Source organism: Oncorhynchus keta, chromosome 19 (genome assembly GCF_023373465.1).
Source record: "Oncorhynchus keta strain PuntledgeMale-10-30-2019 chromosome 19, Oket_V2, whole genome shotgun sequence".
NCBI classification, from domain to species: domain Eukaryota; kingdom Metazoa; phylum Chordata; class Actinopteri; order Salmoniformes; family Salmonidae; genus Oncorhynchus; species Oncorhynchus keta.
Window position 1 is genome coordinate 58,597,851 of NC_068439.1, and position 13,154 is coordinate 58,611,004.

A 13,154-nucleotide genomic window follows, 5' to 3' on the forward strand; every position below is an offset into this window, starting at 1 on the left:
GACACAATGGTCTGAAAAGAAGACTCTCTTCCTTGAATGTGGAGTAAATTCATACAAGATGAAAATACCAAAAGTATGACATCCCAGCACTTAAAGCATACTCCATTTTTATAACTTTTCACTAGAAAATGCTCGATTCTCGCATACTCAAAATGCTTACTAAACAGGACATACTATACATGCAAGTATGAGAATCGAGTCACAGCCTAAGTGAGGGCATGTCAAGGCCACAGAGGGGAAGGGAAATCTGCTTACTGGAAGAACTGAGTCTTCTGCCCTTGTGGCGTTCCTCTGCGAACTGGATGACTCTCGCAGGTGCCCCACTGCCAAAGAGTCTGAGATGGAATCCTTCACAGAAACAGACAGAAAAAAAAATTATTATCACTCGTACACACTTGACATTGATATTCATATACAAATTAATTCAATAAAAACAGGAAAGAGAGAGAGAGATAGGGGATAGCACCTAAATGAACAGAAAAACACAAGTTAATATAACAACTTACATTAGTAGGACACTACAGAAGTTCACCAATTGAGGAAAGCCTAGGTAGGCTCGTTTAATTATGGGAGGATATCTTTCTATACATTATCTATCTACTACTGTATAGTATCTATTTACCTTAATATCTATTTTTTTTTTTTTAAATCTATTGAAACGTTATATTGTTCAACCCCCACACCAAACTGTTTAAATTCACTTGATATGTGGTGACGTTTGCTGGAAAATGTATCCTTCATTAGGCATGAATACCAGTCACTATACACCAATATTGCCATTTCATCAATAAGGGAATGATTAAGCTTATTGCATTATTAAGACGCCATTTTGTATTGATGAATAATATTTTGAGGTAAGGGGATATGCCTCTCTTTAGTGAAGTCAAGCATCTCCTAAGTCAAGCAGGACCCTGAGATGAATGAATCAATACTGTTAATCAAGAGGTTAGTAGTTCCAATCTACACACGGTATAACTTTCATTTTACTCCAACTGTAACTCATAAAGAGTCAAATCAAACAGAGCACTTCCCCTCAGACATCTATAATTCACTCGAGTGGGTTGTCTCTCTTATACAACACTCAATAATGTATCAACTATGAGTTTAACGCTTGTTCCACACCAGGTCTGGAATCAGTGAGTTGTTTCTATAATGCAGCCAACAGAGAGTAGGGAAGCAGTGATTTCACACCTTGTGTTTTGAAATAAATAGAGGACCACGTTTTCAATGTCTGAAAGTGGGTTTTGACAATAGTGACACCTTTTATGCTTTTTACATCAATAGGTGACATCTTCTGTCCACAGAACAGCCTTCACAGTGTACAGAGTAACCCTAACATTTCATATTGATTAGTTGGAACTTAATTCAAAATGGGTTTGTAATGGTTGTGATTGTATGGCATACAACACATTTTAACACTGTATACTATACTATAAATCTGCATACAAATTCATCGCCCCCTCATGGTCACCATGAAAACAAACACTTGATAGGTACATGCTGCTGCAATACAGTATTTTTGCACATTGTGATGACAGCTGTTTGTAAATCATCAAACTAAAATAGAGTAAAACAAAAGTAACTCATTCACCATCTTGGCAGAGATCTACAACTATTTACGGTGCTTACATCTTCATTCATGTATATAACCCATGTTATTAAAGGGGCAATCTGCTTTTAAAGCTAGAATCCTTAGTTCAAAGCGTTGTTACAGTCTTTGGTTCTTCCATTTATAATTGGATGTTTGGACATTAGCACGTTGGGCGCACCAATTGGTGTCACCTCATTAGGCAGTATGTTTTACACCTGTGCTGGCTTGTCATCTCGTTAGTCAGAAGGTGTTTCACCTGTGCTGGCACAGGTGATATTTAAGAGCGGCTGGCCCAGTTCTCCAGTTGGCTTGAGAGATGTGGAAGGTTCTCCTTCCGTTGGCTCTCCCTATTTTGAAGAAACAACAACAATCTAAATAAACAATCCTTTATCTGAACTTTCCTGTTTTTGTTTTGCTCCATTTTTTGGTTTGCTTCCTGTCTAAGTTTGGTGTAGGTTTTTATTTTGTTTGCCTCTTGGGCAAATTTAGTGGATGCTCGTGGGTGTCTTTTAGGTCCCAGCTATTGTTGGCAGTGAACTTTCAATGGACACCCCATGATTAAAACCCCACCTGTTTCATTTTGGATGTTGTCAGTGACTCTGTTAGTTCCCCCTTCTGTTTTCTTGCTGGAGAATATAACAGTGTTAACCCCGCCTCTGTTTTGGTAAAAAGCTGCAGGATGGGCTTGGAGAAATGAAACCACTCTCACATTCATATTCAGAGCTATGGATGTGGTGTCTCTTGATGTGTTTTGTCCTATATTTTCATTTTTAATAGGCCTTTTACCTTTTGATAGGCCGTCATTGTAAATAATAATTTGTTCTTAACTGACTTGCCAAGTTTAATAAAGGTTAAATAAAATAAAAATGCAAGGACTGACCATGATATCAAAATAATCATGTTGAGGCTAGTGTTCACAAAGAGTAAAACAAGCTTATATTTTGGGATCTGCTGGGGCATAACAGTTGAACTAAGCTCATAAAGCATTGAAGTTATATTCTTCAATAATTAATGGGTCTATACCATTCATTTATAAGTCCAAAAGGGGATGTAGCTACTGAGTGTTCTTGCTTTAAGTGAATGATATACTGTGCAGCCATTGTTTCTTAAAGTATTTCACGTATTGTGCCTCATGAGCTTAGTTAACCTGCCATACCACATCAGAACCCAAAATATAAGCATGTTGTACACCATCGTTTGTAAAAAAATGTTTTCTAAACAAACACTGCATAGCCTCAAAACATGGTTCATTTTATCTGATGGATGGTAATTATTTGCAGCTACAGCTCGGTCTATGAATTTGAGAGTGGTTACATTTCTCTAGCCCCATCCCTTAGCTCTTCACCAAAACGGAGGCAGGGTGATCGCTTTGTTATTGCTTGAACTGCAAATTGCCTCTTAACACTTTAAATATTAAAGTTAACCTCAAATGACTGTGTGTGTGGACTGTTTGAGATTGCCCTATGGGATGCCCTGTGTGAGATTGCCCTACAAATGTGTGTATGGGATGGAGAGCTCTCAGCACTCAGGACCTGAGGCCTACACTGCTTTGAATTTGCAAACCAACACAAACTAACCCCATTCACATGCATACTGTCACGTGCACACAGAATAGGCAGGAGACTAATAAAAATATGAACAGCACCAAAAATGCTTTTAAAACAATTAATGCACTGATTTTAACATTCACCAAAATGTGTTGTTAGGGAGTGGCAGTTGAAACGACTTGCCATCTCAACAAAATGTGTATAAGCTAGTGTCAGCCAAAGGATGATACATTTAAGGTCGACCACTATTGTATCTGTGAGGGTAACAATAATTGAGGAGTGACATTCTCACAGCTGGTGTGTGCTCCTGGACTGCTGTGGTCTTTTGTATGAGATCCCACTCAGTGGAAACACATCTTGCAGGGCTATGGATGGACAAAGCTTTGAGACAGAATAACGAGAGGCAATATTGATTTCCCATGAGTCTCCTCTCTCCATTCCAGGGTCCAGTTTCTGCAATGTAAACTATGAATACTCCAATATTCTCTCTCCTTTACACCTCTGGTGCTCTTACCCTTTCCCTCTTGCTCTGTATTTCCATACACCTCTTCATTCCAATCATTCTTTACTCACCCCTGCTCCCAGCTTCCGAATGATCTCCATCCACATTTGTCTCCATCTCTGTCCCTCAGACTCTCCCTCCCTATGTGTCTCTTCCCAGAGCCTATATTGCACTCACACTGATATAAAGGTCTAGCAGCAATGTCCTAAGGGGTGCATATAAAGGGTTTCCATGGCCCCAAGGCCTAAGTAGCACATTTCAGTGCCTGTCCAATTTAAAGCAAGCCCATCCATATTTTTATCCACACAAATGATCTTGAATAACTTTAAAAAGGTAAAACGAGTATAAAATGTATTGCAAAACAAAACTAAGAAAATTGTGTTTTTCCATATATAGTGGTAAGAACAAGTATGTGATCTCTTTGGAAATACCTGGATTTCTGCATAAATGGGTCATACACTTTGATCTGATCTTCATCTAGGTCACAACAATAGACTAACACAGTCCGCTTAACTAATAACACAAAAACAATTATACGTGTTCATGTCTTTATTGAACACACCGTGTAAACATTCACTGTGCAGGGTGGGAAAAGTAGGTGAACCCTTGGATTTAATAACTGGTTGACTCTCCTTTGGCAGCAATAACCTCAACCAAATGTTTTCTGTAGCTGCGGTTCAAACCTGCACAAAAAGTCAGGAGGAATTTTGGACCATTCCTCTTTACAAAACTGTTTCAGTTCAGCAATATTCTTGGGATGTTTGGTGTGAACTGCCGTCTTGAGGTCATGCCACAGCATCTCAATCGGGTTGAGGTCAGTACTCTGTCTAGGCCACTCCCGAAGGGGTATTTTCTTCTGTTGTTGATTTACTTCTGTGTTCTGGGTCATTGTCCTGTTGCATCACTCAACTTCTGTTGAGCTTCAATTGGCGGACAGATAGCCTAACATTCTCCTGGGAATTCATTTTTTAGTTGACGATAGCAAGCTGTCCAGGCCCTGAGGCAGCAAAGCAGTCCAAAACCATGATGCTCCCTCCACCATACTTTGCAGTTGGGATGAGGTTTGATGTTGGTGTGCTGTGCCTTTTTTTGTGTGTTCCTTCCAAACAACTCAACTGTAGTTTCATCTGTCCACAGAATATTTTGCCAGTAGCGCTGTGGAACATCCAGGTGCACTTTCGCAAACTTCTGACGTGCAGCAATGTTTTTTTTGGACAGCAGTGGCTTCTTCCGTGGTGTCCTCCCATGAACACTATTCTTGTTTAATTGTAGACTCGTCAACAGAGATGTTAGCATGTTCCAGAGATTTCTGTATGTCTTTAGCTGACACTCTAGGATTCTTCTTAATCTCATTGAGCATTCTGTGCTATGATCTTGCAGTCATCTTTGCAGGATGTCCACTCCTAGGGAGAGTAGCAACAGTGCTCAACTTTCTCAATTTATAGACAATTTGTCTTACCATGGACTGATGAACGTCAAGGCTTTTAGAGATACTTTTGTGGCCCTTTCCAGCTTTATGCAAGTCAACAATTCTTAATCTTAGGTCTTCTGAGATCTCTTTTGTTGGAGGCATGGTTCACATCATGTAATGCTTCTTGTGAATAGAAAACTCAAATATTGTGAGTTTTTTATAGGGCAAGGCAGCGCTAACCAACATCTCCAATCTCATCTCATTGATTGGACTCCAGGTTAGCTGACTCCTGACTCTAATTAGCTTTTGGAGAAGTCATTACTCTAGGGGCTCACATACTTTTTCCAACCTCACTGTGAATGTTTAAATTGTTTTCAATATAAAAAATGTTTTCAATATAAACAAGAAAAATACAATAATTTGTGTTCAATTAGTTTAAGCACACTGCTTTTCAAGATGGCAGCCGGAAAGTTTGGCGTGTTGGCAGCATTTTTTATCCACGCTTTTATATTAACGTGTATCGATACTAGCCCCTTTTGTACATCAAGTCGTTGTCCTTTTGACAAAGTATGCGTTTTTAATCAGAAGATGAGGTTCGAAGACCAGATTGGCACTAAGCATTTTGGCCTCCAAAAGGGCGATTATGGTCGGGGGAAAATGCCAAATAGATGGTACAAACCTAATAATTACCCTATGCCAGTTGCTGTCTGGAGATGTCCATCAGTGCACCGGCCCGTTTTCGAGCGATAAATCCATTCGCTATAATTTAGAGGGTCAGAAGGGAAAGAGCAACAACCATCTCTTTCAAATGCGAGTGTGAATCTTGGAAGGAGCTTCATTGCGGCGATTGGACTGCACAGAGTCAACACTCATCTCAAGTGAACAATTTCAGCTGACAGTTCCAACAGAGGAGGAGAACTTAACTCTAGAAAATGTCATCTCAACATTAGAGGTCTTATTCCTAAGATTGAGGAAATTCGCCTACTCTCCATTAACTGTAAGGTGGGAGTGCTTTGCTTTACCGAAACATGGTTGGATTAAAAAAATGCTGAGATTGAAGTTGAAAATTATGTAGTAATTAGAAGAGACCACAATCACACAGGCGGGGGAGTTTGTATTTATGTCAAATCAGATATTGGGTTCAACTATAGATCAGATTTAAACCATGATGAGATTGAAGCTGTGTGGTAGAACATGTTATTACTGAAATGTAAAGCTATTATAGTGGGAACCTATTATAGACCAGCACAAGTTTGATGAATTGTTGGAGGAGACTTGTTCCAACTGTACAGACTTAAATCAGAGGTTATTGTTACTGGTGATTTTAATACAGATATGCTCAAAAAGGGCCATGCTACTTTTAAAGCTCTTAATAATTGCTGTAATCTATTTGCTTTATACCAGCTGATTAATGAGCCCAACAGGGTCTGTCCTTCTACCCAAACCATCATTGACCCTGTGTTGGGTGTCGGATAGATCAAGGATATCAAACAGTGGGGTTGTAAACTATGGGCTCAGTGATCATTCCATCATTTTCTGTAGTAGGAAAGTTCAGAAAACAATTTTTAATTATCATAACTTAATAGAAATTAGGGCTATGACGAATTATAGTGCAGATATTTTTGTTAATTGTCTGAGCAAATTAGACTGGTCTGCTGTATTGAAATGCAAAGAGGTGGAGAAATCCTGGGGCAATTTTAAATCATTGTTTTTACATGCTGTAGATAAGCAGGCTACAGTAAAACAGGTTAGAATTAAGCAAAGAACAGAACCATGGATAAATTATAACATTTTAAAGACAATTAAACGTAGAAATGAACACTTTCTGGAGTTTAGGAAATCCAGGGCAGATTATATATTTATAGACTATAAGAAATTAAGAAATGAGGTCAACAGGATGATACAGGCCAAGAAGGCCAAGAAAGAATATTTTAATGACAAAATAGTTGAAAATAGGAATAATCCGATTAAATTATGGAAGTGTCTGAAGCTGTTAGGTTATAGTAACAGATTAAAGACCAAAGCTCTCAATCTTAGCTTGGACATTGGAGGAAAGGTTACATCAGACAAGACCATGGTTGCAGACAGTCTGAATAGATATTTTCCAACTAAAGCTAATACATTAGTTAGCAAGTTACCTTGTCAATCAGGTTGCTATGGGGAGAGTCATGTGAGCCCCTTCTCACAGCAGGGGATTCAAGTAACTGATTTTGCATTTGAAAAGGTGTGTGAGTCAACTGTGCTAGAGAGGCTGAAAGAACTTGACCATTCCAAAGCAACTGGCCGTGACAACATTCCTGACAGATTTCTAAATGATGCTGCAGTAATTATCACTCCCTGTGTAACTCACATTGTGAGTCTGTCTATTGAACTAGGGTGTTTTCCCAGTGAGCTAAAACTTGAAAGGGTCATTCCTTTATATGAAAAGGGAATAAGTTAGATCATGGAAACTATCGTCCTGTCTCAATCCTGTGTGTTTTATTGAAGGTCATGGAAAAGATTATGTTCAAGCAGATTGACAGTTTTATTTCCTTACATAACCTATTCTATGAGCTCCAATCTGGCTTCAGGAAATCCCATTCCATGGACACCTGTCTACTATATCTGACATATCACATAAGGAAGGAAGTAGATGGAGGGAGATTTTAGGTATGGTTATCTTAGATCTCCAAAAGGAGTTCGATACAGTGGATCATGACTTCTGTTAATGAAACTAAGGGCCATGGGCTTTAACAACTTAGCAGTAAAATGGTTCAGCTCTTACCTGCAAGGAAGAAAACAGATGGTGGATGTGGATGGGACCCTATCTAAACCCAAAATCTGTGGGGTACCCCAAGGGAGTGAGCTGGGTCCACTTTTATTTCTATTGTATATAAATGATCTGAAATCTGCCTGTACATGTGACCTTTTACTATATGCGGATTACTCTGCACTGTTGGTTTCCCACAAAGACAAAAATGTGGTTGAGAAATCCCTCAGTGCTGAACTTCTGAATGTCAGTAAATGGCTATATGACAATAAGATGTCACTTCACCTTGGAAAAACAGAGTCCATCTTGTTCGGGTCCAAATTGAAACTGAGGAAATCCACAGATTTTAAGGTGGTAGTAGGTGACATTGTAGTTGCAGCAAAATAATATGTTTAGTATCTTGGATGAGTGCTAGATAACCATCTGACAGGGGAGAGCATGGCACAAAATGTTATTGCCAAAGTGAACCATAAAATTAGGTTCCTGGCTAGGACCTCCAAATATCTCAATAAGAATGCAATGGGGACATTGGTAGGAGCTCTTGTTCAGTGCCACGTTGACTATGCATGCTCTTCCTGGTACAATAGTGCCCCCCAGATATTAAAAAATAAATTGCAGACATCTCAGAACAAATTAGTCAGGATTATTCTTAAACTTCCAGCACTTTCGTATCTTGACTATTCCCACTTTAAAAGGCTTAGATGGCTTAAAGTGGAGGAGAGAGTCGCTCAGATAAAATTGCGTCTTGTACATAAGATTGTCCACAGTATGGTCCCCAGATACGTATGTAACTACTTTAACTTAGTAAAGGATAACCATAACTATTCAACTAGAAGGAGTGAAACTGATGTTGTTACTTTTAGATTTAAAAGTGGTATGGGGAAAGAAACATTTGTATACTCAACTTATAACCTATATAGGTAGTTTAAAGTTCTCACTGAAAAAAATTGCTAAGAAGTAGCATGTCTCAAAAGTGAGTGGTAAGATTAAAGCAGGTGGCAGAGAGGGAAATGCTGGGGATAGCATATGGTCTGCATTTGCTCACTAAAGTCGGTTACAATGCCGAACTGCAGTCAGATCGTGACCCTGGTGAGGATGACAAGCACGCAGATGACCTTCCCTGAGATGGTTTCAGACAGTTTGCACAGAAATCCTTTGGTTGTGCAAACCCACAGTTTCATCAGCTGTCCGGGTGAATGATATTAGACGATACTGCAGGTGAAGAAGCCGGATGTGGAGGGCCTGGGCTGGTATGGTTACACGTGGTCGGTCTGTGGTTGTGAGGCTGTCAAATTCTCTAAAACGATGTTGGCAGCTTATGGTAGAAAAATTAACATTCAATTCTCTGGAAACTGCTATGGTGGACATTCCTGCAGTCAGCATGCCAATTGCAAGCTCCATCAAATTTGAAGACATATGTGGCATTGTGTTGTATGACAAAACTACACATTTTAGAGTGGCCTTTTATTAGCCCTAGCACAAGGTGCACCTGTGTAATGATCATGCTGTTTAATCAGCTTCTTGATATGCCACACCTGTTAGGTGGATGTATTATCTTGGCAAAGGAGTAATGCTCACGAACAGGGATGTAAACAAATTTGTGCACAAAATTTGAGAGAAATAAGCTTTGTGCGTATGGAACATTTCTGGGATCTGGTATTTCAGCTCATGAAACATGTGACACACACTTTACATGTTGTGTTTATATTTTTGTTCAGTGCAAATAGTATATCCCACACATTTATTGTGTTGTAATATATGTTTTTCCATATAAGCATGAAGGAAAGGTATGTGGCCAGCTTTGCAAGAGAAGAGAGACTGCATTTATTGTTAGGCTAATAACCTTTCTATCCATCTTCTCCCATTCATACAGGAATTAAAAGGGCAATATTGACAGAGACAAGAGCTTGCCGTCCATGTTGATTCCTACATGCCAAAGCAAGACTCTGTCTATTGGACTTTACGTGCATCAAAATTGATTGAACAATATCCCAAGCCCTAGATGTCACCGAAAAGCACCCCATTATTGAAATCTTGGCTCAGAGTAATTTTGAAGCTTAATTGCATTCCACCCATGCTGAGGATTCACCTGCTAGTAAGCCTCAGAAGGGAAATGATGCATGTTGCCTGGGAAAGAATCAAGCTAAGACTAAAAGTAAATATATCACTGTGCTTCTCTGACATACTTAGACTGAACAGAGCCTCCCCTTCTACTCTCTGATTTGACTGGGGGACCATAATTCAGATCAATCTTTCAGAGGACAAAAAGGTTAAAAGGGTATACTGATTGAGTATGCCCTTGGTCAAAAACAATAGAGAACAACATTTCAAGTATGTTCAGGGCCTACCTCATTTACGTTTTCAAAGGCATTGATGATGTCGTAGGGCAGGCAGGACAGCAGGTCAATGACGAACCAGGTCTTCAGGTAGTTCATTCGAATCAGCTTCGGGTCCGAAATGACCTCTCCACCAGGCCCAACGAAGGTGGTGTGGAAGTTGAGCACAATGTCCACAAGGAAGATGACATCCACCACGCTGTCCAGCACGAGCCAGGCCAAATTGTTCTGCTTGGTCTTGAAAGAGACATTGTAGGGCACCATGATGGCTGTGTAGAAGGTGAGGATGAGGATGACCCAGTCCCAGGTGGTCTTAAAGGTGCAGTAATGGAGGATGATGTGGGGCGGCGTCTTGGGCGCCTCCTGCTTGTACTGGGGGAGAATGTCCGAGCCCAGCTGGAGAGCCTGGGGTCCACATAGAAAAGAGGAAGGCTGTTGAAGTAACCCTTTATATTACAGTACTGTTTCAGATGCTATTTACCTGATATCTACTTGCAGTGCATATAATAAGTATTCACCTCCGTTGTGTTACAAAGTGGAATTGAAATCGATTTAATTAGGATTTTCTTTGTCATTGATCTGGATAGACAAATACTCCATAATGTGAAAGTGAAAAGTACATTCCATAAATGTTTACAAGTTCAAATTAAATGTAAATAACTTAAATGTATTGGTTGGAAAATGATTTACCCCCTTTGTCATGGCAAGCCTAAATTAGTTAATGAGAAAAAATTGGCTTAACAAATCACATAATAAGTTGCAGGGGTCAACATGATTTTTGAAAGATTTCCCCATACATACAACCTCTGTAAGGTTCCTCAGTAGAGAAGTGAATTTCAAGCACAGAGTAAACTACTGTCACGACTTCTGCCGAAGTTGGTTAATCTCCTTGTTCAGGCGGCATTTGGCGGTCGGCGTTGCCGGTCTTCTAGCCATCATCGATTCACTTTTCATTTTCCATTTGTTTTGTCTTGTCTTCCCACACACCTAGTTTCAACTCCATCATTACATGTTGTGCATTTAACCCTCTGTTCCCCCCATGTCCTTGTCCGGAATTGTTTATTTTAAGTGCTTGTGCACGTTATGTCTGGTGTGCGACTGGTTTTGTACCCATTGTATTTATTGTTCTGTTTACGGTGATTTTTATTATTAAAATGCGCCGTTGTAACAGTTTTTGCTCTTCTGCACCTGACTTCTCTTCCGCCAGTATGCACCCCTTACAACTACAAAGACCAGGGAACGTTTCCAGTGCCTTATAATGAAGAACAGCGATTGGTTGATGGGCAAAAGTAACAAATCAGACACTGAATATAAAAATGGGGTAATTATATTATTTTATGCTAATACAATTGCTCTGTGAAAGAGATTTTAACAGGTAATAATTATTTTCTCAAAGGTACACCCCTGTTTTCAATACCTTTCAATACCTCACCTGGCGAGGATAAAGACACTGAGCCTTTTTCTAAAATGTTTTTTTGAGATTGGAGAACAAATTGGGAGGGATTTTACACCATTCCAGCATACAGAATCTTTCCAGATTCTTGATATCCCTTGTCTGCGCTTATGGACTGCCCTCTTACAATGTTCAAGTTCGAAGACTGACATGGTCATTGCAAAATGTTGATTTTGGGGTCATTTAACAAATTATTTGTGGATTTTGATGTGTGTCTTGCTGAACATTAGGATAATGTTTTACAGCTTTGTCATTCTATTTTTTTTAATTATCTTATTAAATGATTGTCAGAGATGATTACAGGCACCTGTGATAATCTGAAGGACCTAAAATGGCCACTAGATGTTTTGTGATAGATTACATAAAATCCTTGAAATATACCAACATTTTGGCAGTTTACTGGTAAACTTCGAAAGTTTCCCGTAATATATCTTTCCTTTGCGACCATACCCAGGACCCAGTGGAAGAAAATTAGCCCCATAACATCAAAGATCCACAACCATATTTTACAGTAGGTGTGGATTTATTTTCAGTTTATGCATCCTTACTTTGATGCAGAACCCACCACTGGTGTGGGTGGCCAAAGAGCTCTATTTCCATGTAATCTGACCATATCACCGGTTCCAATCCAATTGTCAATGCCATTCTGCTAACTCCAGGCATTTACATTTGTTGGATGATATGAAAATAGAGTTCTTTGGCCACGCACACCAGTGCATCCAAAGAAAGATGCATATGCAGAGAAGAAGCCCATAGTTACTATACGATATGGTGGTGGATCTTTGATGTAATGGGGCTATTTTGCTTCTACTGATTCAGGGGCCCTCGTTAGGGTTAACGGCATCATGAACTTTATGCACTACCAGGTCATTTTAGTCAAAAACCTGGTTGCCTTACTTTCTTTGAGGGTATTTTCATACATATCTATTTTACCACTTAGACATAAAATCGCTTTATAAATCTACTTGATAGTGTATTAAAATGGTCTGAATGTTCGTTTTGGTCCCATATCGCTTGCACCCAATGACTACATCGAGCTTGCAACTCTACAAACTCGTTGGGTGCATTTGTAGTTTGTTTTGGGTATATTTGTAGTTTGTTTCAGGTGTATTTTGGGACATTAGTAACTAAAAGGTGATTTTTTTGTAATTTTCTTTCTAAATAAACAGAGAAGATGCATCTGAACACTTCAATTCATCCTGATGCTGCCATGATTAAGAAAATGTAAATGGTCAAACAGATTCGTATGAAAATACCCTCAAATGAAAGATGACATTCTGAACTGTCGAAAATGCTGTAGTACAGAGCCAACATTTTTTTACGTATCTTGACTGTCCAAATACATATGGTCAGGATTGTATTATTCTTTTCCAGTGAGATGCTCACCTCAGCCAGTCTGGAGTGCTTGTGGCTGACCTCGTTGACTTGGTTCATGGGCGTCAGCTGCTGCATGTTGCTGCGGCTGTTGCTGGTCAGTGCCCGGGTCAGCCGGGCAAACTTGTTCCATCCTGTCAGAGATGAGCAGAAGTCCATTGAGCAAAATCACCACAAAAAAATAATATTCT

General features: G+C 39.5%; 2 protein-coding genes across 2 annotated transcripts in view; both read right to left on the reverse strand.

Moving 5' to 3' along the window:
• LOC118397791 (snRNA-activating protein complex subunit 1-like) overlaps window positions 1-13,154 on the reverse strand; it is a 246,241-nt gene that overhangs the window by 152,379 nt on the left and 80,708 nt on the right. The gene's annotated exons all lie outside the window — the stretch shown is intronic.
• Window positions 1-13,154, reverse strand: part of kcnh5a (potassium voltage-gated channel, subfamily H (eag-related), member 5a) — a 127,661-nt gene that overhangs the window by 65,546 nt on the left and 48,961 nt on the right. The window contains exons 5-7 of the mRNA XM_035794026.2: window positions 12,976-13,097; window positions 10,149-10,541; window positions 256-348 (exon numbers count right to left, since the gene is read on the reverse strand). Coding sequence (XP_035649919.1) covers window positions 256-348; window positions 10,149-10,541; window positions 12,976-13,097 — 608 coding nt within the window. The remainder of the gene's footprint in view (window positions 1-255; window positions 349-10,148; window positions 10,542-12,975; window positions 13,098-13,154) is intronic.